Below are 20,495 nucleotides of genomic sequence, written 5' to 3'. Positions count from 1 at the left end.
GGGGGGGGGGTATGAACTGCAAGTCAACTAAATGAGAAGGTTTTTACGATAATATGATGAAACATTAAAAAGTTACTTATCAATTGTTACTCTCTCTCTAAGGCGTTGGTGAGCATGGGCTTCCACTGATCTCTGTCTTCCGTTGCATTTATCATTTCTATAGTGGTAATTTCTAGTTCCCTCTACAGAAATGATAAGAGCAACGGAATACAGAGATCAGTGGAAGACGATACTCACCAACGCCTTAGATGGGCATGGTATCTAGAGGGAGTATTAATTGATAAGTTTGTTTTGCCAGACAACAAATAAGAGTTTTAGTGTTAAAAGTAACATTATCAATCGGGCCAGAAACAATTTGATTTTGTTGCATTTTAGTGTTTGATATCATTTTATGTGTTCGAATAAAATTTTTGAGCAATTCAGCTAACCCTAAAAACAGATACTTATAGTAAATATGTATTATAAGTGTAATGAGATGAAAAGAAAAATTACACAGTGGAATGTTCAACAAAAACAATATTTATGTTCCAAAACCCACAATAAACTCACACAACCACTCCATTTGTTTTAAATATACATAATATCTGTTGTTTCAAATATGTCTTTTAGTGGTGGTATTCATTTGGTAACCAACCAATTTACACAATCTTTGAAATTCTAATAAATAAGAAAAATACACATGAGAGAAATAAGCTGATACAAACTGACGGTAGAAATGAAGCCAATTCTGGTCTTGCTATATCGGTGCTTGTGGTTTGTTTCTTTTTTTTTCACTTGATAAAGATCACATCTTCCGTTCAGTTCATGATGCGTCAAATTAAAATCTACATCTTGACTCTGAAAATGACTATTACTTTGTTATGATCCACCACATAATGTCTATTACTTTTTTAAAGATACACCACTTAAAACGTGAACAAGATGTAAGCAGACTCGTGGATACAACGTACGCGCGATAACGAACCATATGGAGTTCAGTGGAGTCCCATTAGTTGCCAAAAAATGCAGATTTTACAAAACGTGGCCACACTAACAAACAAACGTAGAGAAAAAACAAACATCCCGAGCCTACTCTTGCTGGAGATCGGTGAAGGTTGAGAAATAATTTGATATTCTTTGCTCCATGGCACCGAAGATTCTCTACAATTCTCGTCGGTTTGCTCTTCCTAGCATGAAGAGGAAAAGGATCGTAGAATATAGATATTTTTAATTATTCAAGTTTCCAGGTTTTGGAGTAGTGGGATAAAGTAAGAAATGCACGTCGGCCTTAATTAAAAACTAAGTTTATCTTTTCACTTGATGGATAAGAAGTTATCAAGATACCTTGCTAAGAATCTTCTTGGTAACTGACTCGCATAATATATGTTAATCTAATTTCAATTAATTAAAATAACAATTAGGATGTTGCTTTATTTATCGGTCTTATTAGTATCTGCTGTAAATTGGAGTGGCATAATATCAAAGCACAGTGCTCATAACTTAGAAATAAGGACAAGATGACATGCAATGATCGATAGCATAAGAGCCAAATGTGTAATGCCAGAACAAAACCGTGTGTTTTTAAACAATACAATAAGAGTCAGACAAGAAAGTATATTGTACGTAATTAAAGAATATTTGTAATAAAGGAACGTTGTTCAGATGGGTAATAACCATGTAGCTACTGTTTCAATACTTTTCAAATTTTCTAAGAAAGAAATATATAGATTTTGTATTAAATGTAAATTGACAAAATTGTTTTCTCACACTTTTCACACAATTCAAACATTTGTTCAAAGGAATAGAAGAAAAAGGTGTATATATATGTAGTTCATATTTCCACGTGTTAGGGAAAACCCCTGAAATGACGTCTACTGTACGGAAGAACACAAGAACCATCGAAATCCAACAACTCAGGTCTCACTTCATGTTGTTTTAATGCTTAAAATCCTCCTGTTAAACCCTAGGTTCCTGGGATAACAATACACACAGAGAAGCAATAGGGTGGAATGTTTACTTCTCAGCTTGAAGGAGTTTAACCGAAAATTTTATCTCTTTGCTATTCTGTGATCAGAGGAAGTTGAAGTTTCCCAAGATTATTTTTTCTTCTGACTATTCATCGATTTTCTAAACTTGTTCCAGGACAAGTAAAGAAATCACCTCCACCGTTAGAATCCAAAGATAAGTTTATCTGGCTTATGCCTATCACACTTTAAACTCAGAAACAAACAAACACCTCATTATCCTTTATTTAAACGTATTCATAGTTGATTTTTTCTTAAATTAAAGTCCAGAAAACATGAAAATCAGCACTACTTGTCAAGAAATATGGCCGAGAAAACATTTTAGTCGCAAGTTAAACTTTGATTTGGATTAAACATCATTCGAATCTTAGTGGTATAGAGACACTGTTCGAGAAAATCTCGAGTGTTTTTTTAATACGATTTTACCTCCTTTCTTCTAGGTGTGATACCTATGGCGAAATACCTTCACTTTCTGCAGCTAATGGCGACTTTGAACTAGAAGTTTGAAGGAGTCTAGGCCTGAAATATGGGTGATATTTAAGCCCAGGATGTAACGTTGAAAGGTGGAGCCGAGAACTATAGAGCTGGTTTGGGGAAAGAGACGGGCTACCAGCTGTAATGCTTGAAATTGGTGTAAGATTGGTTGGAACAGGCCGAGATGTGGAACACTGAAGCCTCGGCGATAATTGCAAGTGTCCGTGAAGGTTTCTGTTGTGCTCCGCAGAAGCAGCAACAGCAGCGGCGTTTCCAGTTATCGTGCTCGATGCTGAAACCATTGAGAGCGGTGGAAACATATTTCTAGGGAGACCGAAGTAAAGGCTGGCGAAATGGTTAGCCTGCTGTTGCTGAACGTTCATAAAGGAACCTAATTCCGCCATGCTGAAGGGCATTCCGGGCATTTTCCAGGGACTTCCGGCCTGACTAGCCATAAGAAGTAGCTCGGTCGAAGGAGGAACGCGCCCTAATGCTAAAATGAAAAAAAATCAGACTTTATGTTAGAATACTTTACCAAACCATTTTATATCAATATATTATAACGTGTAACTAACAAAGATTTGGGTAGTTTGGTTTTTCTGAGCTTAACTGAGTTCTCACTGTAAGAATGAGAGTATTTAGCTCAAATCGACCAGATTTATTTTTCGAATATACTTGAGAAACTCTTGATATCAGATATAAATATAACTGGGCTTTCACGATAAAGTTCGTTTTATGTATTTCAAATAATCATTCCTTTCAAACATAGCGACAAAATATAACGATTTATTTAATAAAAGTATCAATTTAGTGTAAGCATTTCAAAGAAACGTTACTGCATAAACTAATGTATACAATATATAATAAATTCCCCCAAACTGCATCATTATAAAACTTCCTGGCAAAATGGTTAACTTCTACTTAGTAAATTGAAATGAAATCTGATCCCACACTATAAATGTATGATTGAAAAGCTTTATCGTTTAAAAAAAAAACAACATAATCAATGCTTCGTTCAAATTTTGTTTAAATATATTATAAATAGCTGACCCTTGAGGAAGGCCAAGAGTGTACACAATAAAGCCTTCTTATCGTGTTGTAAGTTTTAGTTTTGGTTTGTCTTTTAAAAAAAGCACGATAATCTGCAATGTTTAGTTTTCTCCTTTTACTTATCATACGGTCCTCAGGTGGGCCAAATGTAGGCTTACGGATTCCCTGTTCCCCGAGGTGGACAGAATGCAGATAACAAGTTTTGTGCTAAAACAAACAACTAAACTTTTACCACGGTTTGATTATATCAGATAGTTTGAAATCAATATATATGTGTGTGTGTTTAGTTACAAAAATATTACTAATACTTTATTTATCTTGGCTGTTATTATAGTATGCCAATAAAACAAACAGCTTACCCTGTATATTGTATATTGTCTTTTGACGTTTTTAACCTTAAAATAGTCTCAGTGAAAATACGAAACATACGCCAGGTCACTTCGGGCAATATAGCCTGTACTATGTCCAGCTGGAAACTACATATTTAGAGCAATAACACAGCAACTACGGTCAAAAACACAAAAAACGACTCGACGGGAGGGAAATTGACTTAGCGTAGTATTTATTGACAGGGCCATCAATTGTTGTCGAAAATACTACTAGAAGCTGAACGCTCGAGAGAACAAGATGCTGGACAGTCTTAAGACGTTATTTCGAATTGAAATAGCTTAAGGTGATTTATCGGTATCAATATCAATGACACTACTAGTACTGATGTTATCTATCTATTAGATAGATTGGTGGATTTTTGAATCTGAACTTTGAAACTTTGAATGTGTGAAAGCACTCTTTTTGTTTCACAGTGTTGAATTGATTTTATAATAAATGTGAAATGAGTACCGTATTTTTTGCGAAATTGTACAATTATGTATGTTTTAGAAAGAGTTGAGTTCATGTCTTTCTTTTTCAAAGGGTTAAGTATTTTAACTTCAACATATCTTATTTTCTAAATTGTTGTTATCTTCCTAAAAATATTTCATTGTAATTGGTTTTCAAGCCTTTGAAACTTCTACAAAATTTATCTTTTTTACAGGTAGCTTTTGTATTTCATCTATCTACGTCATTTCGACAGATGATGGCTGGTATGTTTGTGATATGATGTCTTAAAACATCTCATGATGTAGAGCGTCTGCTACACCATCCTGTTACTCATCCTTTGTTATATGAAGGCATCTTGGAAACGCTTTTAGGTATGCTAGTTGTTACCATTTAAAATGGCGCGCCCTTTTTGTTGACATAAAGCCTCGTACCCAGATAATCTTGATTCGAATAGTGTACCCACGTTTGTTTTGAGAATTCAACATCACCAAAGCTTTGTGTGTTTGGAAAGTCAACAGAGAAAACGAAAGGAAAGATATAGGACATCGTACATCTTCATTTACATGATAATTTATTTTCTGAATTGTCTGTATTCCGAACTAAAACACGCACTTTGGAACTAACTATAAGCAAGCTTTTTAAATAATTTCTAAAGAAAAATGTGAATCTAGCTTCAAAGATTAAAAAGGTACAAATCTTCTAGAAAACGTTCTCGACGTCTTGTCCCCCAAGGCATTAATGGAAGTGAGAACAAGTTAGCGAATCATTAAAACTACAAAATTCAACTATGTGTCACCACGTAAAGATTACGTGATAGTTTTCACTATAAAATTTAGCGAAGTTATTCGCAAATTTAAGCTTGAGAGATCTTATTCGAACACTGGAGGATTGAGTTCTGTATGATGTTACAGTGTAATTATAATGTGCGAATGAAAGTTGAAAATCCGCTTATGGTGTCCACCGTTCACAAAAGTTTACGCAACCTGTTGATCTATGTATATTAATATATGTTCAATTATTATTTGATCTAACGGATTATCAAGTAAATTACCATACGCATGAAAAAATAACAAAATATGTTTCAGTCTTTTGAAAAACTACATAATTACACAAATGAAAGAGACCCCTAGAAAAAAAATAATTATCACTTTTGTCGCTATTTAACTATATAATCACGAGGTGATAAATTTTTATTACTACTCATGTTACAGGAAACAAACAGCTCGTTTGTCTTAGTGTATATATAACATGATTAACTTTCATGTGTACAAAAACTGATATAATTTATTATCATTTGAATATGAAACTACGCGATATAAGTGAAGATTTTATATATATATTGATAACGTCACACTCACACATACACACAAAATGTCGTGAATATTTTCCACAACTTACCTGCAGCCTGAGCAAAAGCTGCCTGGTCCGAGGGTAGTTCACCAGCCATGAGCGCCTGAAACGGCGAGTGGCGAAAAACGCGCTCTCGAAGAAGTGTTTCCACCGATCCTCTGCTTTAAAAAGGAAGGTGTTTGTTAGATAACAGTTTGTTAGTAAGGGAATACAGTACGTAACTTACCAAGTTTCTAAACAAGGGAATTAGTTGGAAAATGTATTTGTATTTGTAGTTATAGCAAAATTTACTAAGGCAATCTGCCACCATCCCTTATATTTAATTACTGGCCAGAGAAAAAGCAGACTGTCACCAACAATCCAAGCTAAGGAACTGACTGTTACTCAGATAACGCATCCACAGCTTAAAAGTATGGGAATTATTTATGGTAACGCACAGGTTGAAACCCGACTCACCAAATACTAGTTGGAAGAAGCTGACAAACTGAGTTTGTTTTGAATTTCACACAAAGCTACACGAGAGCTACGCTGCGCTAGCCGTCCCTAATTTAGCAGTGAAAGACTAAAGGGAAGGCAGCTGGTCATCACCACCCACCGCCAACTCTTGGGCTACTCTTTTACAAACGAATAGTGGGATTGGCCGTAACATTATAACGCCCCCACAACTGAAAAAGTGAGCATGTTTGGTGGGACCCACGACTCTCAGATTGCTAGTCAAGAGCCTTTACCACCTGGCCATGCCGGGCTTAATGGCAAACTGACAAATGGTACGAAAGAGTACGATGTGACAATAAAATATAGTTTTCGAAAGGTCACTAAAACTCCTGTTGATGATTAATTAAAAGATCGAAAATTGAAAAAAAAAAGAAAAAATATAAAACAAATGTTAACTAAACGATGGAAGTTTTTTTTTAAATTCCAAATGACGTTTCGGGCAGACAGACAAACAAATAAAGTTTGTGGCAAACTACCGAATCGTTCCTTTGAATAAAAAAAAACTTCTGTCTCTTACTTAACGTTTGCTTTCGGTTTTGGTTATATTCAACAAAGAAAAATGATGAAGATTAGGAGAAAATATATCGAAAAGTGAACTCCAGTTATAAAAATGATGTATATTACAGAAAGAAGGCAGGTATAAAGTTATTCGAAGACAAAAATTGTGAGTTTGTTTGTTTTAATTTTCGCGCAAAGCTGCACGAGGGCTATCTGCACTAGCCGTCCTTAATTTAGCAGTGTAAGACAGTTAGTCATCACCACCCACCGCCAACCCTTGGGCTACTCTTTTACCAATGAACAATGGGATTGACCGTCGCGTTATAACGCCCCCACCTGCTGAAAGGGCGAGCATGTTTGGTGGGAGGGAGATTCGAACCCGCGACCCTCTGATTGCGAGTCGAGCGCCCTAATCACCTGGCCATGCCGGGCCAAAATTGTGAGAAACGATTGTAAATAAAAGCTTGATATACGTTAGAAAAAAGACACGAAACAACATGTGAAAAGTAAGAGATGTTGGTGTTTCACGAGTTGCTGCATTTAGCGAGTCATGTGATCTTTACTGTTAAGACAAATCGGTGATGCTACATTTGAAATCAAAATTATTAGTACATATTTTTAAAACTAGGGGTAACTGTAAGTGTGAGTTACTAAGAAAGATGGACAGACAGACAACAGGACCAACAAATAGGAACACAAATTTCAAACACTTAAATCCTGTACAAAGTTCATACTTATACGTCAGTCATAAAAATATTAAATATCTAATTGGCATGGATACATAAATAGATAAATATATACGTTGACCGAGTTAAATGTTAAATAAACGGAGAGGCAATTTGAAATAGTTAGCCGAACAAACTGGTAGTTGGTAATAGTTATTAATATAAACTAGTAGTTAAATATAATTGGCCCGTTAAACTGGTACCTTTTTATGGGTAGTCAAACAGAATGGCAGTTAGAAACAGCTACACACACAAATTGGTATCTACAAGTAGTTAGACATACAGACTTGTCGATAGGACAGTTAGCCACATAAAATGGTGCTTAGGAATAGTTAGTCAAATAGACTGGTAGCCAGGAACAGTTGTTCAGTCAAACTGGTAGCTGTATATCTATATAAATATAATAATACTGTCTATTGTCTGTTGTATGTCCATGTAACTACTTCGCAGGATGTGGGTGAAAATTCACCCAAATTGGTATGGAGGTTCATCAGGTCCATGCGGGGGTACATACAAATTTTCAGTTTAACATTTTGCGTTTTGCGGTTTTATGGAAGTTTTTGCGTTTTTTACCACTACTTCGCCCCTGTATCTAAATCTTCACCAAATTTGGTATGAGATTCATTTGATACATGAGAAGATACATACAAATGTTCAGTTTTTGATTTTGCGTTTTGCGGTTTTTACGTGTGTTTTTGCGTTTTTTACCACTACCTCACCTCCAGTGGATGGATCTTCACAAAATTTGGTATGGTGGCTCATTGGGCCTATGGGGAGATACATGCAAATTTGCGGTTTCACATTTTGTATTTTGCCATTTTTATGGGCGTTTTTTATAATTAAATATAAGGGAAGCAATTTTTTATGCCCTAAGATAACCTTTCATTAATCATGAATTTACATGACTTCCTTCCGTCCAGGGAACAGATACTTCAGCTAGTAGTTAAATAGACAGACCAATGGCTAGGAATAGTTATTCAGACAAATAAGAAGCTCGGAATAGTTAGCCAGACTAACTAGTAGCTAGGGACAGTTAGCCAGACTAACTAGCAGCTAGGGACAGTTAGCCAGACTAACTAGTAGCTAGGGACAGTTAGCCAGACTAACAAGCAGCTAGGGACAGTTAGCCAGACTAACTAGTAGCTAGGGACAGTTAGTCAGACTAAATGGTAGCTAGGGACAGTTATCCAGACTAACTAGTAGCTAGGGACAGTTAGTCAGACTAAATGGTAGCTAGGTACAGTTAGCCAGACTATCTGATAGCTAGGGACAATTAGCCAGACCAACTAGTAGCTAGGGACAGTTAGCCAAACTAACTAGTAGCTAGGGACAGTCAGTCAGATTAAATGGTAGCTAGGGACAGTTAGTTAGACTAACTAGTAGCTAGGGACAGTTAGTCAGACTAACTAGTAACTAGGGATAGTTATCCAAACTAACAAGCAGCTAGGGACAGTTAGCCAGACTAATTAGTAGCTAGGGACAGTTAGTCAGACTAAATGGTAGCTAGGGACAGTTATCCAGACTAATTAGTAGCTAGGGACAGTTAGTCAGACTAAATGGTAGCTAGGTACAGTTAGCCAGACTATCTGATAGCTAGGAACAATTAGCCAGACCAACTAGTAGCTAGGGACAGTTAGTCAGACTAAATGGTAGCTAGGGACAGTTAGTCAGACTAACTGGTAACTAGGGATAGTTATCCAGACTAACTGGTAGCTAGGGAATGTTGTCCAGACTAACTGGTAGCTAGGAATAGTTATCCAGACTAACTCGTAGCTAGAGGCAGTTAGCCAAAATAACTGCTAGCTAGGGATAGTTAGCCAGACTAACTGTTAGCCAGAGAAAGTAATAACTAGGAATAGTTAGTAAGGCTATCTAGTAGCTATAGGTAGGCAGACAGACTGGTAACTTAAAATAGTTAAATAACCAGATCAACTGGTAGCTAGGAATAATTAGTCAAACAAACTGGAATAAATAGCTAGGATAACTGTCACCTAGAAATAGTCAGACAGACTAACTGGCAGACAGCAATAGTTAACCAGTTGCGTTGAGTACTTATGTATCTACCTATAACGATACTTTATTATGAGTACAATTTCCTACTTACGATAAAAAATACCACAACACTAGTGTGTACGAAACCGATACATAAATACATAGGATAGTTATAAACCTATAGACACTAAAATGTGTTAACCTAAAGCGACGGTTAAGGCCTAGAACTTTCCTGAGTCTCGGCAATAATCTGTCAAGGCTAACACCAATAATCCTGAGGAAAAATGCGTGTTTGCGTGACATTCTCTAGTGTGTTAAAATATAGGTGTAGTTTTTGTGAGAAGGCGAAATGTTTGAAGCTGTTTTTTTTGTTTTGTAGATAAAACTTTATTGCAACTTGACACGCGCGTAAACCTGGATCAATGTTAAAACATGGTTTGGTCGAAATGGTAATGGCTACCTACGTATAAAACATGTTTGGTGTTCAACACATGCTTGGATGTTTCACAGAATTCATTAATAATTATAGCAACGCTTCTGTGGTCACAAGAAAAGGTAAACCATTTAAATACCGGGAACCACATCAGTGAACTTCGTATGTTACTTTGTAGTTTACATCCAATAAAGGTAATGTAATAATTCGCTGATTATCAAGGTTAAAGTTCACATAGTAGAACTCTGATTACCGAGGTTAAAGCTCACATAGTAGAACTGATTATCAAGGTTAAAGTTGACATTAAAAGTAGAACTCTGATTATCAAGATTAAACGTGATGTAGCAAAACTTTGGTCATTAATATTAAAAGTGATATAATAGAACACTGGTTATTAAGGTTAAAGATGGCGTAGAATAACTCTGGTTGTCGATTTACTCAACACTTTGTGCTCTTAGCTGTTGAGAGGAACCTAAGCAATGTAAATGCGCATGCGCTTGTTTCTAGAGTTTAGACATAAATTTTGTTTTCACCTGAGTTTTATGCTTATCAACGTGGTTAATTTCGACTTGTTTATTCCAGATGTTGTTTCTAGTTCATTCCAAATATGATTTCATCCGCGTTTTTAATAAGGTTCTGGGGTTTTTAATCTGTGAGGTGGAGCACGAGATACCACCCAGACTTTCGCCCTATTAATACATGCGATATTTGTTTAGTGTGTCAGAGATTATTACCTTAATGTTTCGTAAAATACAACACTATATACTCTTCGGACGTGTGAAGAGAGTTAGCAAGACTACAGCAGAACACTAATTATCTAAAAATGATTCTTTCCCTCTGCAGCAACAGAAATTCAGTTTCACAAAATTTCTTTAATAAAGGCCAATTGTGTGGTATCTAATTCAACTAAATTTGCCCCCATTAATTGCGACACTGTGTAATTCTAAGAACCAGTGAGTGAGGGTAAAGAAAAACATGCTATAGTACGTGAACCAGACAACATCTGCTATATAAAGTGCCGACGAGGTCTTTCGCCCAATACTAGGGTTCAACAGGGCGGTTGGGATTCGACAGACGTAGTAGTGGTTCAGATGCTTTACATATATATCACCAGTTTTAACGAACAACAAGTGTTTGGGTGTGAATGAGATTAAACAATGAATTGTAATTATTACCAGTTTTATTTCTAGGTAAAATTAACAACAGAACGTCATTTATTTTAACACTGTTTATCCTATAAAGAATTGGAAGAATTTAACAGATAAACGTTCACCAAACTCTCGGGTTAATTAAGCAATAAGCTCCGCTATGTATATGTCTTTAATGTTGCTTTACGAATAAATTACTACTTCGCAAATAATGAATATTTTACTGTATTGTGCGACTATATAGTTACCAAAAATTTATACAAAGTGACAAAAATTGTGATACACGGCAAGTAAAAATAGCTGGGATATGCTTTTTTTTTCATCAGTTCCTAGCCTAAAATCTAGCATTTTACATTTAAGCGGCCTTTTGATTTGGTGGAACAGTATACAATAAATACAACTACAGACAAGACAGTTCGGTTAAACATAATAAAAGCTGATAAGGCTTAGACGTTTCATAAATAGTGTTCAGTTTTGATATTCAAGCACACTTATATTCTACATGTAGCCAAAAGTTCAAGTAAAAACGCAGATTCAGTAATGTGAAAGCAAAGTATAGATCGAAAAGACTAGCAAGCAAAGGGAAAAAGACACAAACACAAGTGAACAATCAAAAACATCTTTAGTCACAACAATGTGTGTGTATGTGTGTGTGTGTGTGTGTGTGTAATGCATTCAGGGGCGTAACTACCCTATTAGGCGTAGTAACAATGCTTTGGGCAAACTACCAGCCTGGCTAATGCGAGATATAAAATAAAACTGAAAAAAATTCACTTTCAAAAGTTATTATACTTATTGCTGCTACACATGTAACAAGGTAATGAATTTTTTTATTAAGTGAATGATTATATTATTTTATTACAGGAAACATGAAATTTCATCGCCTGTCGGAAATTGAATGAAACTTTTCCACTAAGAAGTTTCTCAATTCTTTAAAATTACAACGGCATTTCACGCCAATTTGAAGAAAAAATATGATTCGCCGGCGTCTGACGTTTAAATAGGGTTTAAACTTTTTATTGTTGGCTTGAAAAATAAACTGTAATTTGTGACATTTTTTCACGAAAAATTTTACGCGCATTTCCAGAAAATGAATTAGGACCGTCACCTGATACTAGAATTATGAAAAAATTCAACTGTCATCTAATATCTACTTTCTCATTATATCAGAACTGTCTGACAAAAAAACAATAAAGAATGTTACTCTATCCATGAAACGCCGTAATCTAATGTTGTTTTTTTATAACGGCTTTTTTGGGTAATTGTTTTACGACCCTCTCTCTCTTAGACAAAAAGACCGATACCCCCTTTTTATTTTTTTTATTTAAGTAAACAACAAAGAAAACGTTTTTGGTGGATAAGGGGTATGGGGTAGTATCAGATTTATTCCTTTCAGACTATTGTTCACACCACCAGTTTGTTATTGTTTGATTTCCGATCAGACACAATTTCTGTTTTGGAACTGGGCAGTATCCCATGACAGCGCGTCATTTAAACATGCTTATTGCTCTCACGCTTTTCTATTTGCGTTTTTTCATGGTGATGTTGTTGTTGTTGTCATTGTCCATCTGTATACTTTAGAAATTCAGTCTCACGTGCAACATGCATGAGCGTGTATGCTGTGATTCTGACTTCCCCAAAATTATCCGCGACATAAACTATTGATGCAGTAATTTATGAAATTAATTATTCATTGTTTTATGTAGTAGTTTTGCGCTGCTGGTTATTCTCAGCTTCTACTGTACTTGCGTGATCTTACATTTGTTTTATGATATTTTGTTGTTTATTTACATACAGTAACATAAACAAATTAAGTAATTTGTTTGTTTGTTTGTTGTTAAACGCAATGCTACACAATGAGCTATTTTCGTTCTATAGAGCGCGGATAAGGAAACCCAATTTTTAGCGTTATAAGCCCTCAGACGTACGGCTGAGCCATCTGTGGGGGGAAAAATATATATGGACAAGTGTGTATCATATATTTTTAACATTTATATTTGTATTTTCATTCATATTAGTTGCCTTATTTATTATTCTATTACGCTGCTATGAATAGCTATTTCCAATTTTATATATGAGTTTCTTCAAATGTATAGAATCGTGATATGAATTAATTTAATGGCATTGTGTGTTTCGCTTACACTTTGAAAGTTAAACTATACTAGCATAGAATATATAAAATACCTGTGCGCTGCTTCTGGATTCAAAGTCTTCGCCATGATTCACAGAGGCTCCAGTGCACCAATCAAGCTTCTCCATTATTCCCAATTACTTCTATAGCTAACACAAGGGGGGAATTATGTACCCGAAAACAAACTCCATTAAGACTCATGTGCCACTTTTTGTCCCACCAGTTTTTAGTGGGAGTATGAACACAGTTTAGAACCTGGCGCCCCTGGGATCCTAGTAGGGCTATTAACAAACTAAATACGACCCCCCCCCCCCTGCCCTGTGAGGTGAACTAGCGGGCAAACAAATGCACCAAAACACGACGTCAAATAATATAGGAATTCTTTTCAAAGAAATATTAAACACTTGCCCTCCAGTGGCTTAATGGTAAGTCTGAAGGTTCATACTGATAAAAACTGGGTTTCGATACTCGTGGTGGGCACCGCACAGATGCTCCATGGTGTAGCTTTGTGCTTAACAATAAACAAACATTAAACATTTTTTAAAGGATTAAATACTAGTTTGAATTCATCGTTATGCCATGCTTCGTATAATTACTTGAACTGGATTTTCTCTTTTATTACTTTTAAACTTTAAAAATACATTCTGTATGGTTAAACAAATATTTAAGGTCTGATATTAATGATGAATTTACCAGTTGCGAGTCCCGAATTTGTATTTTTCTCTATTGTTCTTTCCAACTTTAAAGTAACTAGTATTTTGTTATTATTGCCTATAAATGTTTATATCATTCCGAATTGGGTTTTCAATTTAAATACGATAAAAAGAAAGAAGAATCTAGCAATATGATAATAAAAATAACTCTTTTTAGATATGCGACCTTAAACCTTATTTGGACTCTCGTTATATACACTGCTTTCCTTTGTTTGCACGTGCGCAATTGCGCTTATTGGAGGAGAGAGAAGATAGCCCTCAAATAATAAGGGCTTACAAAAAGCTTACCTTTCGAAATCGGAGAGTCTAGACGAATCTCGAAAACCTTTAGCAAATGGATTACTGTCTATCTTCAACTTCGTAATCTGAGAATTTAAAGATCACGCAAAGATGTAATAATGAAAAAGTGTTTACACAGAGAGAACTATATGTTAAAAAAGTGAAGAGAAAGAAGTCTGAAAAGAAAAAGGAAAAATAACCTACAAATAAACTAAAAACAAAAGGATATAATATTGATTTAAAAACGAAAGTAGAAATAATCAACGTACAACCATATCAGTTCATATATATATGGAGAATTCCGCTATGAAGTTTTATACAAGTTATATATATATATATATTGTTGTTTGTGGGAAATGCATGTACACACACACACACATATATATATATATTTTTTTTAGAATATAAAAGGCATGCCAGAGTGCCTAATGTTTCGACTTATAATTAAAACATTATATCAAAAAATATCTGACTAGTGGGATCACTGAGTACTGAAGGAGTTCTTAGTCTGTGTACTGGATCTAGTAAACCTACAATTTCAAAAGAAATAAAAAAAAGCATTTATCATACCAATTGATTCTGGTAAGCTGTCACTGCTGTAAAAACTGTTTCTGGGAAGACGTACGTCCTTGTTTGCTCAGTCTCTAAGTCTGTTATATGAGGAGGATTCGAATGATCCGACCTTAGTTTAACCAGGTGTATTCTGGGCTGGTATTTGTGCATCGAATTTAGGACAATCTGGAAAATAAAAACATCACACGTTAAGTTTAATTTAATGTGAAAACAAATAGTAACGTATTAGCAAGTCCAAATATTCGCAACATGGGAACTGCATTTAAAACACGAATAATGACATGATTAATTGTCAAAATCATCACCAAAACTTTGGAGTAAAGATTTCGTAAATGGAGCAATGGATGTAGTTGAGATTTTTGGCTTATTGCTTGATGCTGGACTTCTGACAGAGAGAGAGAGAGCTAGAGTAATAGGATGTTTTATTAACCTTGACAAGAACAGTGAACACAGATCATTTTATAAACCCTGACAAACACAAAGAACATAGATCGTTTTATAAAACCTGACAGACACAGGGAATATAGATCGTTTTATAAACCCTGACAAACACAAAGAACATAGATCTTTTTATAAAACCTGACAGACACAGGGAACATAGATCGTTTTATAAACCCTGACAAACACAATAAACATAGATCGTGACAAACACAGTGAAAATAGATTGTTTTATAAATCCTGAAAAATACAGTGAACATAGATCGTTTTATAGACCCTGACATACAAAGTGAACAAAGATCGTTTTATAGACAATGATAAATACAGTGAACAAAGATCGTTTTATAGACCGTGATAAATACAGTGAACAAAGATCGTTTTATAGACCGTGATAAATACAGTAGAAATAGATAATTTTATTGGATCTGACAAATACAGTGTATCATAATCCATTTTATAGAACCTGACAAATACCTTTTACAAACGTGTTATGACAGACATTATCTCTTGATCTATCTGTGCTTCAACTTTCCTCACTCTCTCTCTCACACAGAAATAGAAGAATATTCAACGTAAAGGTCTTATGTTGAACAATTTATAAAACTGGAGCTTAACTGCATGTTCTTCTCTCAACAAGTCTTAGTGAAACAAAAATCCAATTTAAATGTCTATTGTCGAATAACTTCCAACAGGGGGAGTTTAACTACATTTTTTTTTCTCTCTACGTGCATCAGTGAAGTGCAAGAAAATCTAACGTACAGGTCGAATTTCGAATAACTTACGATACAGGAGCTCAACTGTGTTTAGTTTCAGTTTCAGTTTTAGCCAACAATGTTTAGTCAAAAACGAAGAAAACAGCGGAGTATTTTATGTTACAAACTGGTAAAATTCCACGTTTCTATCTTTACCAACAGCAACACAGAAAGAAACGCAAAAGTACACATGTGTATCACTATAGAGAAACTGGAAGTTATTTAATTTTTTTTACTAAGTACTCACATGACCCTGTTTGTCCATGTCATTATTGGTCAGTTTAACCTTTTCGAAAGACACCACTTGTTTCTTCAGTTGATCCCCGGTAAAAGGGGAGTCAGGGTGGAGGTAGATACGTGCCGGGGAAGGAGGATCGGCTTTTCCGGCAACTAACCACGAAGACCGGTGGTAAGCATAGCGGTATCTCTTGTTGTCTACCGGAACAATGTCCAATAACACGGCGTACTTAGTCTGAGCGTCGACACCACTGAACGAAATCCTCAAGGTAGGAAACATCCTCCTGTGAAATAATAAGAATAAGAAGTTCAAGTATCATCATTACGTGATGTTTATGTTGGTAGTTTGAGAGGTTTGAACCGTGTAACCTGGGCTCGGTGTTTCATCCCCCGAGCTCAAATTAACATATGAATATTTTCGGCTGCTACAACTCACATAGATCACCAACCAATAACGTGTGTGACAATCTCACGAAAAGCCTCGATTCTACAAATATTTAAAAAGGTGCAATCGTCATAGTATGTCGGCCCTTTAGAGACAATCCAATTCATTAAGGTTTGGAATTCCAGACATATAAGGAATGATTAAGAAAAGCCCAAAACTCTCAAGTGTAAGGAAAACATGAAAGTGTATGAGAGCATTTACACTTTTCCAAAAGCATTAAGTACTTTGACTAGTTAGATAATGTCAGGCTCTTTAAGAATGAAGAAAACAAACTGGTAATATTTCACCAATGAAATTAATATCAGATTATTTAACTACTAGCTGGAGTACCCGTCCCCTGGACGGAAGTTATGTTTAATGAAAGGTTATCTTAGGGCATTAAAAGTTGCTTCCTTTACATGTAATTGTAAAAAACGCCCATAAAATTGCAAAACCCACACTGTGAAATAGCAAATTTGCATATATCTCAACATGGACCCAACAAACCTTCATGCTAAATTTGGTGAAGATCCATTTACAAGGGGCGAAGTAGTGGTAAAAAACGCGAAAACGGAAAAACGCCCATAAAATACGCAAAACGCAAAAATTAAAATTTGTATGTACCCCCCGCATGGACCAAATTAACCTCCATACTAATTTTGGTGAAGATCCATTCACACGCTGCGAAATAGTTACATGGACATACAACAGACAGTAATAATATATTTATATAGATAAATAAGACGAATTAGCAGTATTTTAACAATGCAGTTATTTAACTATAACGAAACCAAGCGGGCAATATTTTAACAATGCAGTTAATGCCACGTTATTTACCTATAACGAAAACAAACGGGTAATATTTTATTAATACAGTTAATGCCACGGAATTTAACTATAACGAATTGTGGAAAGTAACCAAACTATATGTAACAAGTTGACACTGTTACTATGACTCAACGGTAAGCTTTAATTGTGGAAAGTAACCAAACTATATGTAACAAGTTGACACTGTAAGTCTAACTCTTCTCTGGCTCGACGGAAAGCTTTACGGTTTATAACGCTAAAATTTGGGTTCGATCTCTGTGGTGGGCGTAGCTTTGCACTTAATAGCAAAACGAACGAATGAACAGTAAGTCCATCAAAATCAAAGCCTATGACAAACAATTAGACTATATTGGCAAGCACGGGAATGCTTTAACCTCCATCTATTTTAGAAAAAACGCTCGATAACGGATGTCTGTAGCGTATAAAAACTGTTGAATTATCTTGGAATTTACACGTATGTTAATCAAAATCTCTGCGTATTAATTATGTAGTTTTCAGTATTAAAGTCTTCTTCTCACCAGCCACTATAAATAGTATTCTGCTCTCCACTACGATCTTTATTTATATCACTGAAAAGTATAGGTTAACTTAATGTATGGTTGACATATTATAACACATTCTTATTTACTTTCATTCTTAGAATTAAATGTTGTTTTTTTTTATTCACCTGTAAATTAATAGAATACATTCCTTCACGGTTATTGGCTGATAATAAATATTAAATACGTTCCTTCACGGTTATTGGCTGATAATAAATATTAAATACGTTCCTTTATAAAATAAAGTCTTGTCGTTGCATGCTGATAGCGTTTGCCACCATTTCTAGTGCTGTGAGGACAGCACAGAATTTGTTTTACGATCTCAAAGAAACGATCATTCAACCCTTGATCAGAATCATCTTTTCCACTCGTATATTATTTGCTGGTTGTTTTGATGTTATTCATTAAGTATCGCCATTTATAATCGCTTTGAGAGAATTGCCGAAATAATATGTTGGGAACGGATAACTAGTCCGTAGACCTTGAAGAGAAATACATATATAAGAAAAACGTAAAAGTGTGTTGTTTTTTTTTTAGTTTGGCTATTATTTTTTTAATTACTTTGCTTGGGGACGTTCCGCATCAAGGGGTTATCTCTTTCCTTTTTCTTTTTTTTTCTGATGTCAGTCTTTCCAATTAAAGTTGGAAGTTAATGAGCGGAAGACTGTGCCAAACTATACCGCGTCCTGAAGCCTATATACAACAAAAACACGCAAAGTTTGTGCTAATGGACGCGCGTCCGTATCTCGTGATCCTAAGATCGGCCAACTTTAAACAAATTACGTATGAATATGCGTGCGGCGAACGTGTAAATGACTTCCTGACTGACTCTCACATCAAATGCTTGTGAAGAGTCTTCGTCCAGTCCTTCACTGAAGACATGAATAAAATAATACCACGGCTTGTATATATATACCTCCTGGTTTCGTTGAAGCGTGTAGTAATCTGCCAATTTACTAGTTGTTTTTTTCCTGTCTTGGTATTAAGATAAGGGAGTGAAAGAAACTGTCCGAGGTATACTTTCTCACGCAACAACTAATCCACTCGAAACTCAATCTGTGTTTTTACATGCTGTTGTACTTACACATGCAAGAATGAGTTAGGCCTTATACAGCTACGTATTGCAGATGTAGGTGTATACAGACAATGAGGGTGGGTACTTGACTACCCTATGAAAGGTCAATAAGTATAGAATTTGAGTGATTTAACCGATATGTGCCGCTCGGGAAACAAGGTTTGTATGTATATATATAAATAACACTTAGTACTTAATTTTATGCATATATTCACTTTTCTGCTACAGATTCAAGGTGCGATCATTATATCCAGTCCTTAATAGACCACATCTATATTGTATTACTTTATGATGCACGAGACAAATGTATGAAATGGAAGGATGTATTCATCAAAAGGTCAAGAGTCAGGCGTTAAAGGGGTAACCTCATTATTTCAGCTACGTGTATGCAAAATAAATGACCTTTTTATGTGTATTCATCGGTGGATGATAGCTTCATTATTTATACACATGAAAAGTAGGATAACAACTGGAATCTTTACATGATGATAAACTTTAAGTCGATTAACTCAACTTATTACAAAAGCCATGGGGATTGTGGTATTGCGTGTTATCCGTTGTCTGGTTTGTACAAGTTTATAAAGTGCCCAGCTTCTAACAAAAGATTTTGTAAGCTCCGAAACTAATTGTGATTTCAAGGGCTTTACACACTGTGATGTGATGGCATTGAACCTATATTCTTTTGTTTGTGGGCTATTAGAGATGGTTTACTTGAGAGATTTATTGCAGTATAAGACCTAGTCTGACGTCTGGCACACTTAATAACCCTTGTACAGACGCTCAACACAAAACCTGCTTGTAATTGCTCAAGTAAGCCTTGGCCTGCTTTTGCAAAAATTGATAACATATGTTTTTTTAGCGGAAAATATAGTTGGAGAAAATTAAAAACTGTGTTTAGAAAAAAAAAGCACTCAGTAGCATAAGATACAAAATCCAAGAAGGGACGGCAATACATAAAGCCACAAGTTTTCTAAAGACGGATTACTTTTTTGTAGAATAGCAGAAAAAGAGATATAACCAAATAATAGTTGTAAAAACCTGTTTTTATTTCCAGATCAACATTCGTTGATTATCAGAAAGTTAGCAGGTAAATGACTCTCGTAGAAAATGCCTGCTTCTGATTTCTTAACCCATTGGCTGCTCATTCGCCGTATATGGTACTGTCCGCCTCCGGTAGTTGAATGCGATTGTGCCCCGTACGGCTGCAAAAATTGTGCGCGTGTTTAGAGCAGCCGCAGTCAATGGGTTGAAGTCTGTAATCGTTATAATGCTTGCTTCTGATTTTTTAAAGTGGGTCGTCATAAAAATGCCTACTTCTGTTTGTTCTCATATTAGAACGTCTGCTTTTGGTTCCTTAAAGTCTGCCGTCATTAGAATGCTTACTTCTGGTTCCTTAACGTATATCGTATGTATATATAGGTAGATAGACAGATAGGTATGTATATATATATATAGATAGGTATGTGTATATAGATAGGTATGTATATATATATATAGATAGTATATATATATATAGTAA

At 35.3% G+C, this 20,495-nt stretch overlaps 1 protein-coding gene across 1 annotated transcript in view; it reads right to left on the bottom strand.

Moving 5' to 3' along the window:
- Window positions 1-805: 805 nt before the first annotated feature.
- The window catches only part of LOC106456898 (T-box transcription factor TBX20-like), a 56,922-nt gene continuing 37,232 nt past the window's right edge, over window positions 806-20,495 (bottom strand). Inside the window, exons 3-7 of the mRNA XM_022382684.1 lie at window positions 16,121-16,394; window positions 14,681-14,848; window positions 14,120-14,196; window positions 5,745-5,857; window positions 806-2,970 (exon numbers count right to left, since the gene is read on the bottom strand). Of these exons, the coding sequence (XP_022238392.1) occupies window positions 2,453-2,970; window positions 5,745-5,857; window positions 14,120-14,196; window positions 14,681-14,848; window positions 16,121-16,394 (1,150 nt within the window). The 3' untranslated portion in view covers window positions 806-2,452. The remainder of the gene's footprint in view (window positions 2,971-5,744; window positions 5,858-14,119; window positions 14,197-14,680; window positions 14,849-16,120; window positions 16,395-20,495) is intronic.

Source organism: Limulus polyphemus, unplaced genomic scaffold (genome assembly GCF_000517525.1).
Source record: "Limulus polyphemus unplaced genomic scaffold, Limulus_polyphemus-2.1.2 Scaffold269, whole genome shotgun sequence".
Taxonomy (NCBI): domain Eukaryota; kingdom Metazoa; phylum Arthropoda; class Merostomata; order Xiphosura; family Limulidae; genus Limulus; species Limulus polyphemus.
Note: the sequence above shows the minus strand (reverse complement) of the source record. Positions and strands in the feature narration are given on the sequence as shown.